Genomic DNA, 19,280 nt, shown 5'->3' with positions numbered 1-19,280 from the left:
AGAGTGTGGTTGAGATAGCAGAAGAGGGTGTGTTGAAATGGTTTGGACATATGGAGAGAATGAGTGAGAAAAGATTGACAAAAATGGTGTATGTGTCAGAGGTGAAGGGAACAAGAAGACCAAATTGGAGGTGGTAGAATCAAATGAAAAAGATTTTGAGCGATCAGGGCCTAAACATACAGGAGGGTGAGAGGCGTGCAAGGAATAGACTGAATGAGAATGTGTTATACTGGGATTGACGTGCTATCAATGGATTGAACCAGGGCATGTGAAGCGTCTGGGGAAAACCATGGAAAGTTTTGTGGGACTTGGATGTGGAAAGGGAGCTGTGGTTTCGGTGCATTATACATGACAGCTAGAGACTGCGTGTGAACAAATGTGGCCTTTTGTGTTTGTTTTCCTGGTGCTACCTCGCTGAAGCAGGGAGTGGTGATGCCGTTTCCTGTGGGGTGGGGTAGCACCAGGAATGGAAAAAGGCAATCAGGTATGAATATGTACATGTGTATATATGTATATGTTGATATGTATATGTAAACTGATATGTATATGAAAACTGAAAGTTGATGGAGAGAGATGGGTGATTATTGGTGCATATGCACCTGGGCATGAGAAGAAACATCATGAGAGGCAAGTGTTTTGGGTGCAGCTGAATGAGTGTGTTAGTGGTTTTGATGCACGAGACCGGGTTAGAGTGATGGGTGATTTGAATGCAAAGGTGAGTAATGTGGCAGTTGAGGGAATAATTGGTATACATGGGGTGTTCAGTGTTGTAAATGGAAATGGTGAAGAGCTTGTAGATTTATGTGCTGAAAAAGGACTAGTGATTGGGAATACCTGGTTTAAAAAGAGAGATACACATAAGTATACATATGTAAGTAGGAGAGATGGCCAGAGAGCGTTATTGGGTTACATGTTAATTGATAGGCGCGCAAAAGAGAGACTTTTGGATGTTAATGTGCTGAGAGGTGCAACTGGAGGGATGTTTGATCATTATCTTGTGGAGGCAAAGGTGAAGATTTGTAGAAGTTTTCAGAAAAGAAGAGAGAATATTGGGGTGAAGAGAGTGGTGAGAGTAAGTGAGCTTGGGAAAGAGACTTCTGTGAGGAAGTACCAGGAGAGACTGAGTACAGAATGGAAAAAGGTGAGAACAAAGGAGGTAAGGGGAGTGGGGAGGAATGGGATGCATTTAGGGAAGCAGTGATGGCTTGCGCAAAAGATGCTTGTGGCATGAGAAGCGTGGGAGGTGGGCCGATCAGAAAGGGTAGTGAGTGGTGGGATGAAGAAGTAAGATTATTAGTGAAAGAGAAGAGAGAGGCATTTGGACGATTTTTGCAGGGAAATAAAGCAAATGAGTGGGAGATGTATAAAAGAAAGAGGCAGGAGGTCAAGAGAAAGGTGCAAGAGGTAAAAAAGAGGGCAAATGAGAGTTGGGGTGAGAGAGTACCATTAAATTTTAGGGAAATAAAAAGATGTCTTGGAAGGAGGTAAATAAAGTGCATAAGACAAGGGAACAAATGGGAACTTCAGTGAAGGGGGCTAATGGGGAGGTGATAACAAGTAGTGGTGATGTGAGAAGGAGGTGAAGTGAGTATTTTGAAGGTTTCTTGAATGTGTTTGATGATAGAGTAGCATATAGGGTGTTTTGGTCGAGGTGGTGTGCAAAGTGAGAGGGTTAGGGAAAATGATTGGGTAAACAGAAAAGAGGTAGTAAAAGCTTTGCGGAAGATGAAAGCCGGCAAGGCAGTGGGTTTGCATGGTATTGCAGTGGAATTTATTAAAAAAGGGGGTGACTGTATTGGTGACTGGTTGGTAAGGTTATTTGATGTATGTGTGACTCATGGTGAGGTGCCTGAGGATTGGCGGAATGCTTGCATAGTGCCATTGTACAAAGGCAAAGGGGACTAAGGTGAGTGCTCAAATTACAGAGGTTTCAGTTTGTTGAGTATTCCTGGGAAATTATATGGGAGGGTATTGATTGAGAGGGTGAAGGCATGTACAGAGAATCAGATTGGGGAAGAGCAGTGTGGTTTCAGAAGTGGTAGAGGATGTGTGGATCAGGTGTTTGCTTTGAGGAGTGTATGTTAGAAATACTTAGAAAAACAAATGGATTTGTATGTAGCATTTATGGATCTGGAGAAGGCATATGATAGAGTTGATAGAGATGCTCTGTGGAAGGTATTGAGAATATATGGTGTGGGAGGCAAGTTGTTAGAAGCAGTGAAAAGTTTTTATCGAGGATGTAAGGCATGTGTACGTGTAGGAAGAGAGGAAAGTGATTGGTTCTCAGTGAATGTAGGTTTGTGGCAGGGGTATGTGATGTCTCCTTGGTTGTTTAATTTGTTTATGGATGGGGTTGTTAGGTAGGTGAATGCAAGAGATTTGGAAAGAGGGGCAAGAATGCAGTCTGTTGTGGATAAGAGAGCTTGGGAAGTGAGTCAGTTGTTGTTCGCTGATGATACAGCACTGGTAGCTGATTCATGTGAGAAACTGCAGAAGCTGGTGACTGAGTTTGGTAAAGTGTGTGAAAGAAGAAAGTTGAGAGTAAATGTGAATAAGAGCAAGGTTATTAGGTACAGTGGGGTTGAGGGTCAAGTCAATTGGGAGGTAAGTATGAATGGAGAAAAACTGGAGGAAGTGAAGTGTTTTAGATATCTGGGAGTGGATTTGGCAGCGGATGGAACCATGGAAGCAGAAGTGAATCATAGGGTGAGGGAGGGGGCGAAAATTCTGGGAGCCTTGAAGAATGTGTGGAAGTCAAGAACATTATCTCGGAAAGCAAAAATGGGTATGTTTGAAGGAATAGTGGTTCCAACAATGTTGTATGGTTGCGAGGCGTGGGCTATGGATAGAGTTGTGCGCAGGAAGGTGAATGTACTGGAAATGAGGTGTTTGAGGACAGTATGTGGTGTGAGGTGGTTTGATCGAGTAAGTAATGTAAGGGTAAGAGAGATGTGTGGAAATAAAAAGAGCGTGATTGAGAGAGCAGAAGAGGGTGTTTTGAAATGGTTTGGGCACATGGAGAGAATGAGTGAAGAAAGACTGACCAAGAGGATATATGTGTCGGAGGTGGAGGGAACGAGGAGAAGTGGGAGACCAAATTGGAGGTGGAAAGATGGAGTGAAAAAGATTTTGAGTGATCGGGGCCTGAACATACAGGAGGGTGAAAGGCGGGCAAGGAATAGAGTGAATTGGATCGACGTGGTACACCGGGGTCGACGTGCTGTCAATGGATCGAATCAGGGCATGTGAAGCGTCTGGGGTAAACCATGGAAAGTTGTGTGGGGCCTGGATGTGGAAAGGGAGCTGTGGTTTCGGGCATTATTACATGACAGGTAGAGACTGAGTGTGAACGAATGGGGCCTTTGTTGTCTTTTCCTAGCGCTACCTCGCACACATGAGGGGGGAGGGGGATGTTATTCCATGTGTGGGGAGGTGGCGATGGTAATGAATAAAGGCATACAGTATGAATTGTGTGCATGTGTATATATGTAGGTGTCTGTGTGTGTATATATATGTGTACATTGAGATGTATGGGTATGTTTATTTGCGTGTGTGGACGTGTATGTATATACATGTGTATGGGGGTGGGTTGGGCCATTTCTTTTGTCTGTTTCCTTGCGCTACCTCGCAAACGCGGGAGACAGCGACAAAGCAAAATAGAATATATATATATATATATATATATATATATATATATATATATATATATATATATATATATTTTTTTTTTTTTTTTTTTTTTTTGCTTTGTCGCTGTCTCCCGCGTTTGCGAGGTAGCGCAAGGAAACAGACGAAAGAAATGGCCCAACCCACCCCCATGCACATGTATATACATACGTCCACACACCCAAATATACATACCTACACAGCTTTCCATGGTTTACCCCAGACGCTTCACATGCCCTGATTCAATCCACTGACAGCACGTCAACCCCGGTATACCACATCGATCCAATTCACTCTATTCCTTGCCCTCCTTTCACCCTCCTGCATGTTCAGGCCCCGATCACACAAAATCTTTTTCACTCCATCTTTCCACCTCCAATTTGGTCTCCCACTTCTCGTTCCCTCCACCTCCGACACATATATCCTCTTGGTTAATCTTTCTTCACTCATTCTCTCCATGTGCCCAAACCATTTCAAAACATCCTCTTCTGCTCTCTCAACCACGCTCTTTTTATTTCCACACATCTCTCTTACCCTTACGTTACTTACTCGATCAAACCACCTCACACCACACATTGTCCTCAAACATCTCATTTCCAGCACATCCATCCTCCTGCGCACAACTCTATCCATAGCCCACGCCTCGCAACCATACAACATTGTTGGAACCACTATTCCTTCAAACATACCCATTTTTGTTTTCCGAGATAATGTTCTCGACTTCCACACATTCTTCAAGGCTCCCAGAATTTTCGTCCCTACCCCACCCTATGATCCACTTCCGCTTCCATGGTTCCATCCGCTGCCAGATCCACTCCCAGATATCTAAAACACTTTATTTCCTCTAGTTTTTCTCCATTCAAACTTACCTCCCAATTGACTTGACCCTCAACCCTACTGTACCTAATAACCTTGCTCTTATTCACATTTACTCTTAACTTTCTTCTTTCACACACTTTACCAAACTCAGTCACCAGCTTCTGCAGTTTCTCACATGAATCAGCCACCAGCGCTGTATCATCAGCGAACAACAACTGACTCACTTCCCAAGCTCTCTCATCCCCAACAGACTTCATACTTGCCCCTCTTTCCAAATCTCTTGCATTCACCTCCCTAACAACCCCATCCATAAACAAATTAAACAACCATGGAGACATCACACACCCCTGCCGCAAACCTACATTCACTGAGAACCAATCACTTTCCTCTCTTCCTACACGTACACATGCCCTACATCCTCGATAAAAACTTTTCACTGCTTCTAACAACTTGCCTCCCACACCATATATTCTTAATACCTTCCACAGAGCATCTCTATCAACTCTATCATATGCCTTCTCCAGATCCATAAATGCTACATACAAATCCATTTGCTTTTCTAAGTATTTCTCACATACATTCTTCAAAGCAAACACCTGATCCACACATCCTCTACCACTTCTGAAACCACACTGCTCTTCCCCAATCTGATGCTCTGTACATGCCTTCACCCTCTCAATCAATACCCTCCCATATAATTTACCAGGAATACTCAACAAACTTATACCTCCCCTTTGCCTTTGTACAATGGCACTATGCACGCATTCCGCCAATCCTCAGGCACCTCACCATGAGTCATACATACATTGAATAACCTTACCAACCAGTCAATAATACAGTCACCCCTTTTTTTAATAAATTCCACTGCAATGTCAATGGATCATAATGGAGTTGCACGGACTGTGATCCTCGCTGTGGTTACGAGAATGTTCTTCCGCCCACCAGTGCTGCTACTACGTTTGTGAATCAAGAACCATTGCAACACAAACCTTGCTAGGTGGTAGAGTGTCCCGCAGTGTATCGAGACAGACTTCCCCAGAACTTTTTTAAAGGGGAAGTAAATGTTTATAGTTGTGTTACTGGAGTGATAGTTTTCATACATGGTGCTTTGACAAGAAAATGGTGAAATTGGAAAAAATGTAGCTTAGACATTGAAGCTTATTGATACATTGGTTAAATTGATGAGAACTACTAGTGACGTTTGTGTAAATAAATTATACATTTCCCTTTTCCATAGCCAGAGGTTGAACCATTATGTGACATTCATTTTTTCATTTCATTTCAAGCTAGAAGTTTCAGTTTTCTAAATTATTTCTTACATTTTTCATATGTATATATATGTGTGTGTGTATATGTGCGTGTGTATGTATATATATATATATATATATATATATATATATATATATATATATATATATATATATATATATATTATCCCTGGGGATAGGGGTGAAAGAATACTTCCCACGCATTCCTCGCGTGTCGTAGAAGGCGACTAGAGGGGACGGGAGCGGGGGGTCAGAAATCCTCCCCTCCTTGTATTTTTTTAACTTTCTAAAATGGGAAACAGAAGGAGTCACGCGGGGAGTGCTCATCCTCCTCGAAGTCTCAGACTGGGGTGTCTAAATGTGTGTGGATGTAACCAAGATGTGAAAAAAGGAGAGATAGGTAGTATGTTTGAGGAAAGGAACCTGGATGTTTTGGCTCTGAGTGAAACGAAGCTCAAGGGTAAAGGGGAAGAGTGGTTTGGGAATGTCTTGGGAGTAAAGTCAGGGGTTAGTGAGAGGACAAGAGCAAGGGAAGGAGTAGCAGTACTCCTGAGACAGGAGTTGTGGGAGTATGTGATAGAATGTAAGAAAGTAAATTCTCGATTGATATGGGTAAAACTGAAAGTTGATGGAGAGAGATGGGTGATTATTGGTGCATATGCACCTGGGCATGAGAAGAAAGATCATGAGAGGCAAGTGTTTTGGGAGCAGCTGAATGAGTGTGTTAGTGGTTTTGATGCACGAGACCGGGTTATAGTGATGGGTGATTTGAATGCAAAGGTGAGTAATGTGGCAGTTGAGGGAATAATTGGTATACATGGGGTGTTCAGTGTTGTAAATGGAAATGGTGAAGAGCTTGTAGATTTATGTGCTGAAAAAGGACCGGTGATTGGGAATACCTGGTTTAAAAAGCGAGATATACATAAGTATACGTATGTAAGTAGGAGAGATGGCCAGAGAGCGTTATTGGATTACGTGTTAATTGACAGGCGCGCGAAAGAGAGACTTTTGGATGTTAATGTGCTGAGAGGTGCAACTGGAGGGATGTCTGATCATTATCTTGTGGAGGCTAAGGTGAAGATTTGTATGGGTTTTCAGAAAAGAAGAGTGAATGTTGGGGTGAAGAGGGTGGTGAGAGTAAGTGAGCTTGGGAAGGAGACTTGTGTGAGGAAGTACCAGGAGAGACTGAGTACACTATGGAAAAAGGTGAGAACAATGGAAGTAAGGGGAGTGGGGGAGGAATGGGATGTATTTAGGGAATCAGTGATGGATTGCGCAAAAGATGCTTGTGGCATGAGAAGAGTGGGAGGTGGGATGAAGAAGTAAGATTATTAGTGAAAGAGAAGAGAGAGGCATTTGGAGGATTTTTGCAGGGAAAAAATGCAATTGAGTGGGAGATGTATAAAAGAGACAGGAGGTCAAGAGAAAGGTGCAAGAGGTGAAAAAGAGGGCAAATGAGAGTTGGGGTGAGAGAGTATCATTAAATTTTAGGGAGAATAAAAAGATGTTCTGGAAGGAGGTAAATAAAGTGCGTAAGACAAGGGAGCAAATGGAAACTTCAGTGAAGGGCGCAAATGGGGAGGTGATAACAAGTAGTGGTGATGTGAGAAGGAAATGGAGTGAGTATTTTGAAGGTTTGTTGAATGTGTTTGATGATAGAGTGCCAGATATAGGGTTTTTGGTCGAGGTGGTGTGCAAAGTGAGAGGGTTAGGGAAAATGATTTGGGTAAACAGAGAAGAGGTAGTAAAAGCTTTGCGGAAGATGAAAGCCGGCAAGGCAGCAGGTTTGGATGGTATTGCAGTGGAATTTATTAAAAAAGGGGGTGACTGTATTGGTGACTGGTTGGTAAGGTTATTTGATGTATGTGTGACTCATGGTGAGGTGCCTGAGGATTGGCGGAATGCTTGCATAGTGCCATTGTACAAAGGCAAAGGGGACTAAGGTGAGTGCTCAAATTACAGAGGTATCAGTTTGTTGAGTATTCCTGGGAAATTATATGGGAGGGTATTGATTGAGAGGGTGAAGGCATGTACAGAGAATCAGATTGGGGAAGAGCAGTGTGGTTTCAGAAGTGGTAGAGGATGTGTGGATCAGGTGTTTGCTTTGAGGAGTGTATGTTAGAAATACTTAGAAAAACAAATGGATTTGTATGTAGCATTTATGGATCTGGAGAAGGCATATGATAGAGTTGATAGAGATGCTCTGTGGAAGGTATTGAGAATATATGGTGTGGGAGGCAAGTTGTTAGAAGCAGTGAAAAGTTTTTATCGAGGATGTAAGGCATGTGTACGTGTAGGAAGAGAGGAAAGTGATTGGTTCTCAGTGAATGTAGGTTTGTGGCAGGGGTATGTGATGTCTCCTTGGTTGTTTAATTTGTTTATGGATGGGGTTGTTAGGTAGGTGAATGCAAGAGATTTGGAAAGAGGGGCAAGAATGCAGTCTGTTGTGGATAAGAGAGCTTGGGAAGTGAGTCAGTTGTTGTTCGCTGATGATACAGCACTGGTAGCTGATTCATGTGAGAAACTGCAGAAGCTGGTGACTGAGTTTGGTAAAGTGTGTGAAAGAAGAAAGTTGAGAGTAAATGTGAATAAGAGCAAGGTTATTAGGTACAGTGGGGTTGAGGGTCAAGTCAATTGGGAGGTAAGTATGAATGGAGAAAAACTGGAGGAAGTGAAGTGTTTTAGATATCTGGGAGTGGATTTGGCAGCGGATGGAACCATGGAAGCAGAAGTGAATCATAGGGTGAGGGAGGGGGCGAAAATTCTGGGAGCCTTGAAGAATGTGTGGAAGTCAAGAACATTATCTCGGAAAGCAAAAATGGGTATGTTTGAAGGAATAGTGGTTCCAACAATGTTGTATGGTTGCGAGGCGTGGGCTATGGATAGAGTTGTGCGCAGGAAGGTGAATGTACTGGAAATGAGGTGTTTGAGGACAGTATGTGGTGTGAGGTGGTTTGATCGAGTAAGTAATGTAAGGGTAAGAGAGATGTGTGGAAATAAAAAGAGCGTGATTGAGAGAGCAGAAGAGGGTGTTTTGAAATGGTTTGGGCACATGGAGAGAATGAGTGAAGAAAGACTGACCAAGAGGATATATGTGTCGGAGGTGGAGGGAACGAGGAGAAGTGGGAGACCAAATTGGAGGTGGAAAGATGGAGTGAAAAAGATTTTGAGTGATCGGGGCCTGAACATACAGGAGGGTGAAAGGCGGGCAAGGAATAGAGTGAATTGGATCGACGTGGTACACCGGGGTCGACGTGCTGTCAATGGATCGAATCAGGGCATGTGAAGCGTCTGGGGTAAACCATGGAAAGTTGTGTGGGGCCTGGATGTGGAAAGGGAGCTGTGGTTTCGGGCATTATTACATGACAGGTAGAGACTGAGTGTGAACGAATGGGGCCTTTGTTGTCTTTTCCTAGCGCTACCTCGCACACATGAGGGTGGAGGGGGATGTTATTCCATGTGTGGGGAGGTGGCGATGGTAATGAATAAAGGCATACAGTATGAATTGTGTGCATGTGTATATATGTAGGTGTCTGTGTGTGTATATATATGTGTACATTGAGATGTATGGGTATGTTTATTTGCGTGTGTGGACGTGTATGTATATACATGTGTATGGGGGTGGGTTGGGCCATTTCTTTTGTCTGTTTCCTTGCGCTACCTCGCAAACGCGGGAGACAGCGACAAAGCAAAATAGAATATATATATATATATATATATATATATATATATATATATATATATATATATATATATTTTTTTTTTTTTTTTTTTTTTTTTTGCTTTGTCGCTGTCTCCCGCGTTTGCGAGGTAGCGCAAGGAAACAGACGAAAGAAATGGCCCAACCCACCCCCATGCACATGTATATACATACGTCCACACACCCAAATATACATACCTACACAGCTTTCCATGGTTTACCCCAGACGCTTCACATGCCCTGATTCAATCCACTGACAGCACGTCAACCCCGGTATACCACATCGATCCAATTCACTCTATTCCTTGCCCTCCTTTCACCCTCCTGCATGTTCAGGCCCCGATCACACAAAATCTTTTTCACTCCATCTTTCCACCTCCAATTTGGTCTCCCACTTCTCGTTCCCTCCACCTCCGACACATATATCCTCTTGGTTAATCTTTCTTCACTCATTCTCTCCATGTGCCCAAACCATTTCAAAACATCCTCTTCTGCTCTCTCAACCACGCTCTTTTTATTTCCACACATCTCTCTTACCCTTACGTTACTTACTCGATCAAACCACCTCACACCACACATTGTCCTCAAACATCTCATTTCCAGCACATCCATCCTCCTGCGCACAACTCTATCCATAGCCCACGCCTCGCAACCATACAACATTGTTGGAACCACTATTCCTTCAAACATACCCATTTTTGTTTTCCGAGATAATGTTCTCGACTTCCACACATTCTTCAAGGCTCCCAGAATTTTCGTCCCTACCCCACCCTATGATCCACTTCCGCTTCCATGGTTCCATCCGCTGCCAGATCCACTCCCAGATATCTAAAACACTTTATTTCCTCTAGTTTTTCTCCATTCAAACTTACCTCCCAATTGACTTGACCCTCAACCCTACTGTACCTAATAACCTTGCTCTTATTCACATTTACTCTTAACTTTCTTCTTTCACACACTTTACCAAACTCAGTCACCAGCTTCTGCAGTTTCTCACATGAATCAGCCACCAGCGCTGTATCATCAGCGAACAACAACTGACTCACTTCCCAAGCTCTCTCATCCCCAACAGACTTCATACTTGCCCCTCTTTCCAAATCTCTTGCATTCACCTCCCTAACAACCCCATCCATAAACAAATTAAACAACCATGGAGACATCACACACCCCTGCCGCAAACCTACATTCACTGAGAACCAATCACTTTCCTCTCTTCCTACACGTACACATGCCCTACATCCTCGATAAAAACTTTTCACTGCTTCTAACAACTTGCCTCCCACACCATATATTCTTAATACCTTCCACAGAGCATCTCTATCAACTCTATCATATGCCTTCTCCAGATCCATAAATGCTACATACAAATCCATTTGCTTTTCTAAGTATTTCTCACATACATTCTTCAAAGCAAACACCTGATCCACACATCCTCTACCACTTCTGAAACCACACTGCTCTTCCCCAATCTGATGCTCTGTACATGCCTTCACCCTCTCAATCAATACCCTCCCATATAATTTACCAGGAATACTCAACAAACTTATACCTCCCCTTTGCCTTTGTACAATGGCACTATGCACGCATTCCGCCAATCCTCAGGCACCTCACCATGAGTCATACATACATTGAATAACCTTACCAACCAGTCAATAATACAGTCACCCCTTTTTTTAATAAATTCCACTGCAATGTCAATGGATCATAATGGAGTTGCACGGACTGTGATCCTCGCTGTGGTTACGAGAATGTTCTTCCGCCCACCAGTGCTGCTACTACGTTTGTGAATCAAGAACCATTGCAACACAAACCTTGCTAGGTGGTAGAGTGTCCCGCAGTGTATCGAGACAGACTTCCCCAGAACTTTTTTAAAGGGGAAGTAAATGTTTATAGTTGTGTTACTGGAGTGATAGTTTTCATACATGGTGCTTTGACAAGAAAATGGTGAAATTGGAAAAAATGTAGCTTAGACATTGAAGCTTATTGATACATTGGTTAAATTGATGAGAACTACTAGTGACGTTTGTGTAAATAAATTATACATTTCCCTTTTCCATAGCCAGAGGTTGAACCATTATGTGACATTCATTTTTTCATTTCATTTCAAGCTAGAAGTTTCAGTTTTCTAAATTATTTCTTACATTTTTCATATGTATATATATGTGTGTGTGTATATGTGCGTGTGTATGTATATATATATATATATATATATATATATATATATATATATATATATATATATATATATATATATTATCCCTGGGGATAGGGGTGAAAGAATACTTCCCACGCATTCCTCGCGTGTCGTAGAAGGCGACTAGAGGGGACGGGAGCGGGGGGTCAGAAATCCTCCCCTCCTTGTATTTTTTTAACTTTCTAAAATGGGAAACAGAAGGAGTCACGCGGGGAGTGCTCATCCTCCTCGAAGTCTCAGACTGGGGTGTCTAAATGTGTGTGGATGTAACCAAGATGTGAAAAAAGGAGAGATAGGTAGTATGTTTGAGGAAAGGAACCTGGATGTTTTGGCTCTGAGTGAAACGAAGCTCAAGGGTAAAGGGGAAGAGTGGTTTGGGAATGTCTTGGGAGTAAAGTCAGGGGTTAGTGAGAGGACAAGAGCAAGGGAAGGAGTAGCAGTACTCCTGAGACAGGAGTTGTGGGAGTATGTGATAGAATGTAAGAAAGTAAATTCTCGATTGATATGGGTAAAACTGAAAGTTGATGGAGAGAGATGGGTGATTATTGGTGCATATGCACCTGGGCATGAGAAGAAAGATCATGAGAGGCAAGTGTTTTGGGAGCAGCTGAATGAGTGTGTTAGTGGTTTTGATGCACGAGACCGGGTTATAGTGATGGGTGATTTGAATGCAAAGGTGAGTAATGTGGCAGTTGAGGGAATAATTGGTATACATGGGGTGTTCAGTGTTGTAAATGGAAATGGTGAAGAGCTTGTAGATTTATGTGCTGAAAAAGGACCGGTGATTGGGAATACCTGGTTTAAAAAGCGAGATATACATAAGTATACGTATGTAAGTAGGAGAGATGGCCAGAGAGCGTTATTGGATTACGTGTTAATTGACAGGCGCGCGAAAGAGAGACTTTTGGATGTTAATGTGCTGAGAGGTGCAACTGGAGGGATGTCTGATCATTATCTTGTGGAGGCTAAGGTGAAGATTTGTATGGGTTTTCAGAAAAGAAGAGTGAATGTTGGGGTGAAGAGGGTGGTGAGAGTAAGTGAGCTTGGGAAGGAGACTTGTGTGAGGAAGTACCAGGAGAGACTGAGTACACTATGGAAAAAGGTGAGAACAATGGAAGTAAGGGGAGTGGGGGAGGAATGGGATGTATTTAGGGAATCAGTGATGGATTGCGCAAAAGATGCTTGTGGCATGAGAAGAGTGGGAGGTGGGATGAAGAAGTAAGATTATTAGTGAAAGAGAAGAGAGAGGCATTTGGAGGATTTTTGCAGGGAAAAAATGCAATTGAGTGGGAGATGTATAAAAGAGACAGGAGGTCAAGAGAAAGGTGCAAGAGGTGAAAAAGAGGGCAAATGAGAGTTGGGGTGAGAGAGTATCATTAAATTTTAGGGAGAATAAAAAGATGTTCTGGAAGGAGGTAAATAAAGTGCGTAAGACAAGGGAGCAAATGGAAACTTCAGTGAAGGGCGCAAATGGGGAGGTGATAACAAGTAGTGGTGATGTGAGAAGGAAATGGAGTGAGTATTTTGAAGGTTTGTTGAATGTGTTTGATGATAGAGTGCCAGATATAGGGTTTTTGGTCGAGGTGGTGTGCAAAGTGAGAGGGTTAGGGAAAATGATTTGGTAAACAGAGAAGAGGTAATAAAAGCTTTGCGGAAGATGAAAGCCGGCAAGGCAGCAGGTTTGGATGGTATATATATATATATATATATATATATATATATATAGGAGAAAGGGGAGAAAGAATACTTCCCACGTACTCCCTGAGTGTCGTAGAAGGCGACTAAAAGGGAAGGGAGCGGGGGGCTGGAAATCTTCCCCTCATTTTTTTTTTCTTCCCAAAAGAAGGAACAGAGAAGGGGGCCAGGTGAGGATATTCCCTCAGAGGCCCAGTCCTCTGTTCTTAACGCTACCTTGCTAACGCGGGAAATGGCGAATAGAGTGAAAGAAAAAGAAAAGATATATATATATATATATATATATATATATATATATATATATATATATATATATATATATATATATATATATATGGTTAAGGGATATTTCAGATGAGGAACTCAGATGAATCATTTGCGGCTGATTTGCAATGTTGTAAATGCAGTGTAAAACTGGTGTAAATGGTAACACCTGATTTGTCAGCTCAATGTACAGAGTGAAAACCATGAGGCACTAGTGGATGGACGTGAATGTTTCACTCTGACACACTGAATATGGAGTATGGATTAGTCAGAGTGAGCAATGAAGGTGTGTGAACCTAAACCATCCTCTGGACTTCCCTAGGCTTGATGTGTGTTTATCCACCACAACGTTGTCCATGGCTACGTTCTTTCCAGTTGATCTGCTCCAGTTGGCAAGGACGAGGTACGTTCACAGCACATTTATAATTGTATTCTGTTATGGTTATGTGTTGCAGTTTGAACTAAATTGCACATATTCCTGTCTGGGGCACATATATGGATCACAGCGAGACAAAATCTGTTGTTTAGCCACTGTCAGTAGGATGTGAGGACCAGATAACAAACAAAAGATACAAATTACATTCTTTTGTGTGTCTGTATCTAAATGTTACAGGAGGTGATAGATAGTTAAGTAACTTTATTCTCCTATGATAAGGCTTTACACAGTAGCAGGGTAATGTGGGCTCCTTTGTGGCAGGAAGGCCTTCAACTATGCTGTTTTGCTCTCTACTGACGATGTTGTAGCCTCGTTGAAGACGAGTTCCCTATCGCAGGCAGTGTGGAGGCATTAATATTACAAAGTACGTTTGATGGTAGACCTGTTATTTCTTGTGCAACTACATCTTGTCATTTGGTGTAGCTGTCACTGTGGCACAACGTCTATAACAAGTTAGGTTTGATTTATCTTCTATCAGTTCAGTTAGAACAACTCACAATTATCGTAAAAATACATTTTTTTTTTCTCTTTTTTATGCTGAAGGCTCCAGTCGCGGACTAAAGTCCACATCAAGGCCAAGCCTTAATTGAAATATGGAGAGAATAATGATACGGGAAAATAAAAGACAAGGGAAAGTATTTACAAATTTCGGAGGAAGTTAAAGACCTGTCTTTTGAGATGTGCCAGGTAATAGTTATTAGGAGAGACATGAGAGGGTAGAGCATTCCAAGGCTTCGACGTGTAGAGAAAGAAGCAGTTGTCAAAACGGCCCACGCTTAAGTTGCCGATGGCCCCACTATAATCACGTGACGCAATAGCTTGCCGAGTATTACCTGCTCTAGCTAGTAGTGGGGGCACACAAGCAGCCAGCTCTCGGGTGCAAAATTCCAAAGTAATACCTATAGAAGAGGGAAAGTGAACCAACATTGCGGCGTATCTCAAAATGGTCAAGTTTGGAAGTCAGCCTGGGACAGTTCATAAGTTGGATCGCTTTCTACTCAACTCTGTTAAACCACCCCAAATGTGAAAGCAGTACTCCATACAAGGATCAGTCAGTCCCTTGTATAAATGGAGCAACTGTTCAGAGGAGAAGTTTCGACATCTAAACAGGAAAACCAGGTTCTTAGACTAAGCTATTCCTGTTATGTAGGGTTTCCAAGAAAGAGTGGATGTTACGATCATACCCAATATATTCATTTGGGTCGAGGTGGAATTACAAAATCGTCAAAGGAGAGACAAGAGTTGTAAGGAGTTTTTGATAGGGAGACGGGTAGAAACTGGATCTTGGAGGCATTAAACTTAACAAGATTTCATTTACTCCACTGAGATATCCTGTCTTCAGAGTTTATTGAGGAGGCTGTGTCAAGACGAGATGCAGATCGAGTGAGAGAAAGAGCCGAATTGAAGGACGTGGATGAATGCAGTGTTGGGTCACAGAGTATGAGTGCACTGGATTATTTGTGGAGAGGAAATTGTTGAAAAATAAAAGTGTAGGGAACAGAACAGAACCTTGAAGGACACCGCTGTTGATGGAGAAAAATGGAGGAATCTGATCCATCAACAACCACAGAGATAGATCGGCCAGAGAGGGAGCTAGATATGAAGGAGCAAAGTGAGGGAGGGAAATCAAAAGAGGGGAGCCTGGAGATGAGAACCCGATGCCACACCATGGCAAAAGACTGAGATATGTCAACTACACATGACTCTCCAAAATCTTTCAGGGATGATCACCAGACATTTGTAAGATAGGAAAGAATATGACCGGTGGATGCCGCTATACGGAAACCATACTGGTGATCAGAGAGAAGACTGATTTTCCAGGTGTTTATGTACTTCAGGATCAATGAAATTGACTTTCGAAATGTTTAATAAAGTTGTCTATTAATTCTTGTGAAGCGCCTTCACTTTCTTTTATTTACAATTTCTGTAATGGATCATGAACCATCTTGATGACAGTCCTTCCTCAACCCTGAGTCGCCCCTCCCACAATGCTCTGGTCCATCACGTGACTAACCGTGTCCTGGAGCTTCTTGGACGAAGGGTTCTGGTGCACTCCAGAACCAGGTCTTGTGGCACACGCACGCGCAGTACTGCTGGCCCTGGAGTTGTCTAGCGTTTCAAGGCCAAAAACAAAAACAAACAAGTATTCTGCTACCGGTAGGATCTTACGACTGGCTCTCGGAGTTCTCCTGGACCAGGTGTTGTAGCAGTTCCTCTGTAGTGTCCCTCGAGTTCTCCAGCTTTTCGAAGAAGTCGCTCTGCTGCTGGAAGGCCATTGTGAGGCTCTGCTGATCTTCCGGGATCGTTGCCAAGAGCAACTCCAGCGAGTCTTGCACCTATGGTGAAGATGGAGAGGTGTCAGCTGTGGTCATCACTGTGTGTTTTTTACCCTCTCAATGGGCCGAACTAAGGATTTTTATACATAGGAGGAAATGAAGACAATTCTGTTAGGTTGAATGTATGTGTACGAATGATGGAGGAGGTGAATTGCTCATGTACCAACTGCATCTCTTCAATATCCTCAACCTACGCGACCAGCCAAAGAGACTCCCAATCCACCACCTCCAGCAGCTGACCTCGCCAGACAATCATCCTCTCCTTACCAGCACGACGCACTGCTAGCCCACCTGACCCACACAACCAACAAGACCTGCTCACACTACAGGAAAACACACTGACCAGACGTCTTACAGTACATGTTCATTTCTCATTCAAAAAGGGCGTGCCAGATAAACATAGCCAGAATTACAAGCCAAACTTCTTCCCTTATAAAGCAAAGACACCAACCCTGACAGAACCACTCGTTATTAATAGAAGTGAGAGAAGAAACCCCAAACTCTAACTATCACCATCACTAACCTAATTACCGAACGATAAACTCAAAACTGGCACTCCTTACTCAGTACAAGACCCACAGCAACCAACTCTAGCTCACGTAAAAGAACGTCCATGCTCACTGCACCATCAATCCACCCCACATTCATGAAGCACTTCTGACCCATTCCAGTGAAATTCCTTCCCCACAAGAAGACAGAAACATTCTCATGAGACAGAGCTGATAAATCAGCCATAAACCCTCACACCTAAACGGGAAATTTATTAGAAATTTCTACATAATTCATCCAGAAGCAACTCCACCTGATACAAGCAATGCACTTAAAGCCTCCAAGAATTTTCCAGTTAAGGCCCGTGACAGTATTCTGCACTATCACATTAAACACTTTGGCACATTTGCACTCCAAGCACTTACTGATATCGCCCATCACTTCTGGTCACACAACAAATCCCTAACATCTAGAAACTTGCCAGCATAATACCAATCCTGAAACCTTTAAAACCACTCGACTCCCTCTCCTCCTCCAGTTTCATATCACTCTCCTCAGTATCCAAACTCGATGAAAGTGTAATCCACAACAGATGCAAACAAAACATCCCACTTTCACCCAAACAACAAGGCTTCATACACAAACACTCCAACATCACACAACACACTGACCTCGCACAACTAATCCCAGATGGGTTCAGCCACCTACAGTCCCCCCAACCCGTCTCCACCCGCACAGTTCTAGTAGCAATAGACATCAACAAAACATTAAGTACATTCTCAGACATCCTCACACAAAAGACACTTGACACTACCCTCCACAATAATGACAAATTGTGGTTGGCCTATGTCATCAGCCAACCGCCATGGCTGAGTCACTCATAATGGCTTTACTTCTAAAACACTTAAACACTACATTGGAGTCCCCCAAGGAACAGATCTTTCTCCATTCCTCTTGAGTCCCATCCTACACGACCTTTCATTCCACTAGCACAGCACAAGAGGGTCCTTCATGTGCAGACAACCTCGCAGTCACATCACCAACTACACACCACAGTGGCAACATCCATCATGCAACACTACATGCAACACTACATGCAACATCCATCATGCAACACTACATGCAACATCCATCATGCAACACTACATGCAACACTACATGCAACATCCATCATGCAACACTACATGCAACATCCATCATGCAACACTACATGCAACACTACATGCAACATCCAATATGCAACACTACATGCAACACTACATGCAACACTACATGCAACATCCATCATGCAACACTACATGCAACACTACATGCAACATCCATCATGCAACACTACATGCAACACTACATGCAACATCCATCATGCAACACTACATGCAACACTACATGCAACACAGTAGGAACAATCATGCAACACTACACGCAACACTACATGCAACACTACATGTAACATCCATCATGCAACACTGCATGCAACACTACATGCAACACAGTAGGAACAATCATGCAACACTACACGCAACACTACATGCAACACTACATGCAACACAGCAACACTACATGCAACACATAGCAACATCCATCATGCAACACTACATGCAACATCCATCATGCAACACTACATGCAACACTCATGCAACACAGTAGAACAACATGCAACACTACACGCAACACTACATGCAACACACATGCAACATCCATCATGCAACACTACATGCAACATCCATCAGAACATCATGCAACACTACACGCAACACTACATGCAACACTACATGCAACACATAGGCAACATCCATCATGCAACACTACATGCAACACATAGCAACATCCATCATGCAACACTACATGCAACACAGTAGCAACATCCATCATGCAACACTACATGCAAACATCATCATGACAATCATCATGCAACATCCATACATGCAACACACGTGCAACATCCATCATGCAACACTACATGCACATCCATCATGCAACACTAATGCAACACTACATGCAACATCAATCATGCAACACTACATGCAACACGTAACATGCAACAATCCATCATGCAACACTACATGCACACATCAGCAACATCCATCATGCAACACTACATGCAACACTATAGCAACATCAATCATGCAACACTACAGCAACACTCATGCAACACACATGCAACACACTGCAACATCATCATGCAACACTACATGCAACATCCATCATTTCAACGCTACATGCAACTACATAGCAACATCATCATGCAACACTAACACATAGCAACATCATCATGCAACACTACATGCAACACTACATGCAACATCCATATGCAACACTACATGCAACACTACATGCAACACTACATGCAAACATCCATCCATGCAACACTACATGCAACACTCATGCAAACATCCATCATGCAACACTACAT

At 42.8% G+C, this 19,280-nt stretch overlaps 1 protein-coding gene across 1 annotated transcript in view; it reads right to left on the bottom strand.

The window, feature by feature from the left end:
- Window positions 1-15,896: 15,896 nt before the first annotated feature.
- Window positions 15,897-19,280, bottom strand: part of LOC139761668 (uncharacterized) — a 41,498-nt gene continuing 38,114 nt past the window's right edge. The window contains exon 10 of the mRNA XM_071685992.1: window positions 15,897-16,378. Within this exon, the coding sequence (XP_071542093.1) occupies window positions 16,208-16,378 (171 nt within the window). The 3' untranslated portion in view covers window positions 15,897-16,207. The remainder of the gene's footprint in view (window positions 16,379-19,280) is intronic.

The sequence above is a fragment of the Panulirus ornatus genome, chromosome 41 (assembly GCF_036320965.1).
Source record: "Panulirus ornatus isolate Po-2019 chromosome 41, ASM3632096v1, whole genome shotgun sequence".
Lineage (NCBI taxonomy): Eukaryota > Metazoa > Arthropoda > Malacostraca > Decapoda > Palinuridae > Panulirus > Panulirus ornatus.
The sequence above is the reverse complement of the archived record's forward strand: the minus strand, read 5'-3'. Positions and strand labels throughout refer to the sequence as shown.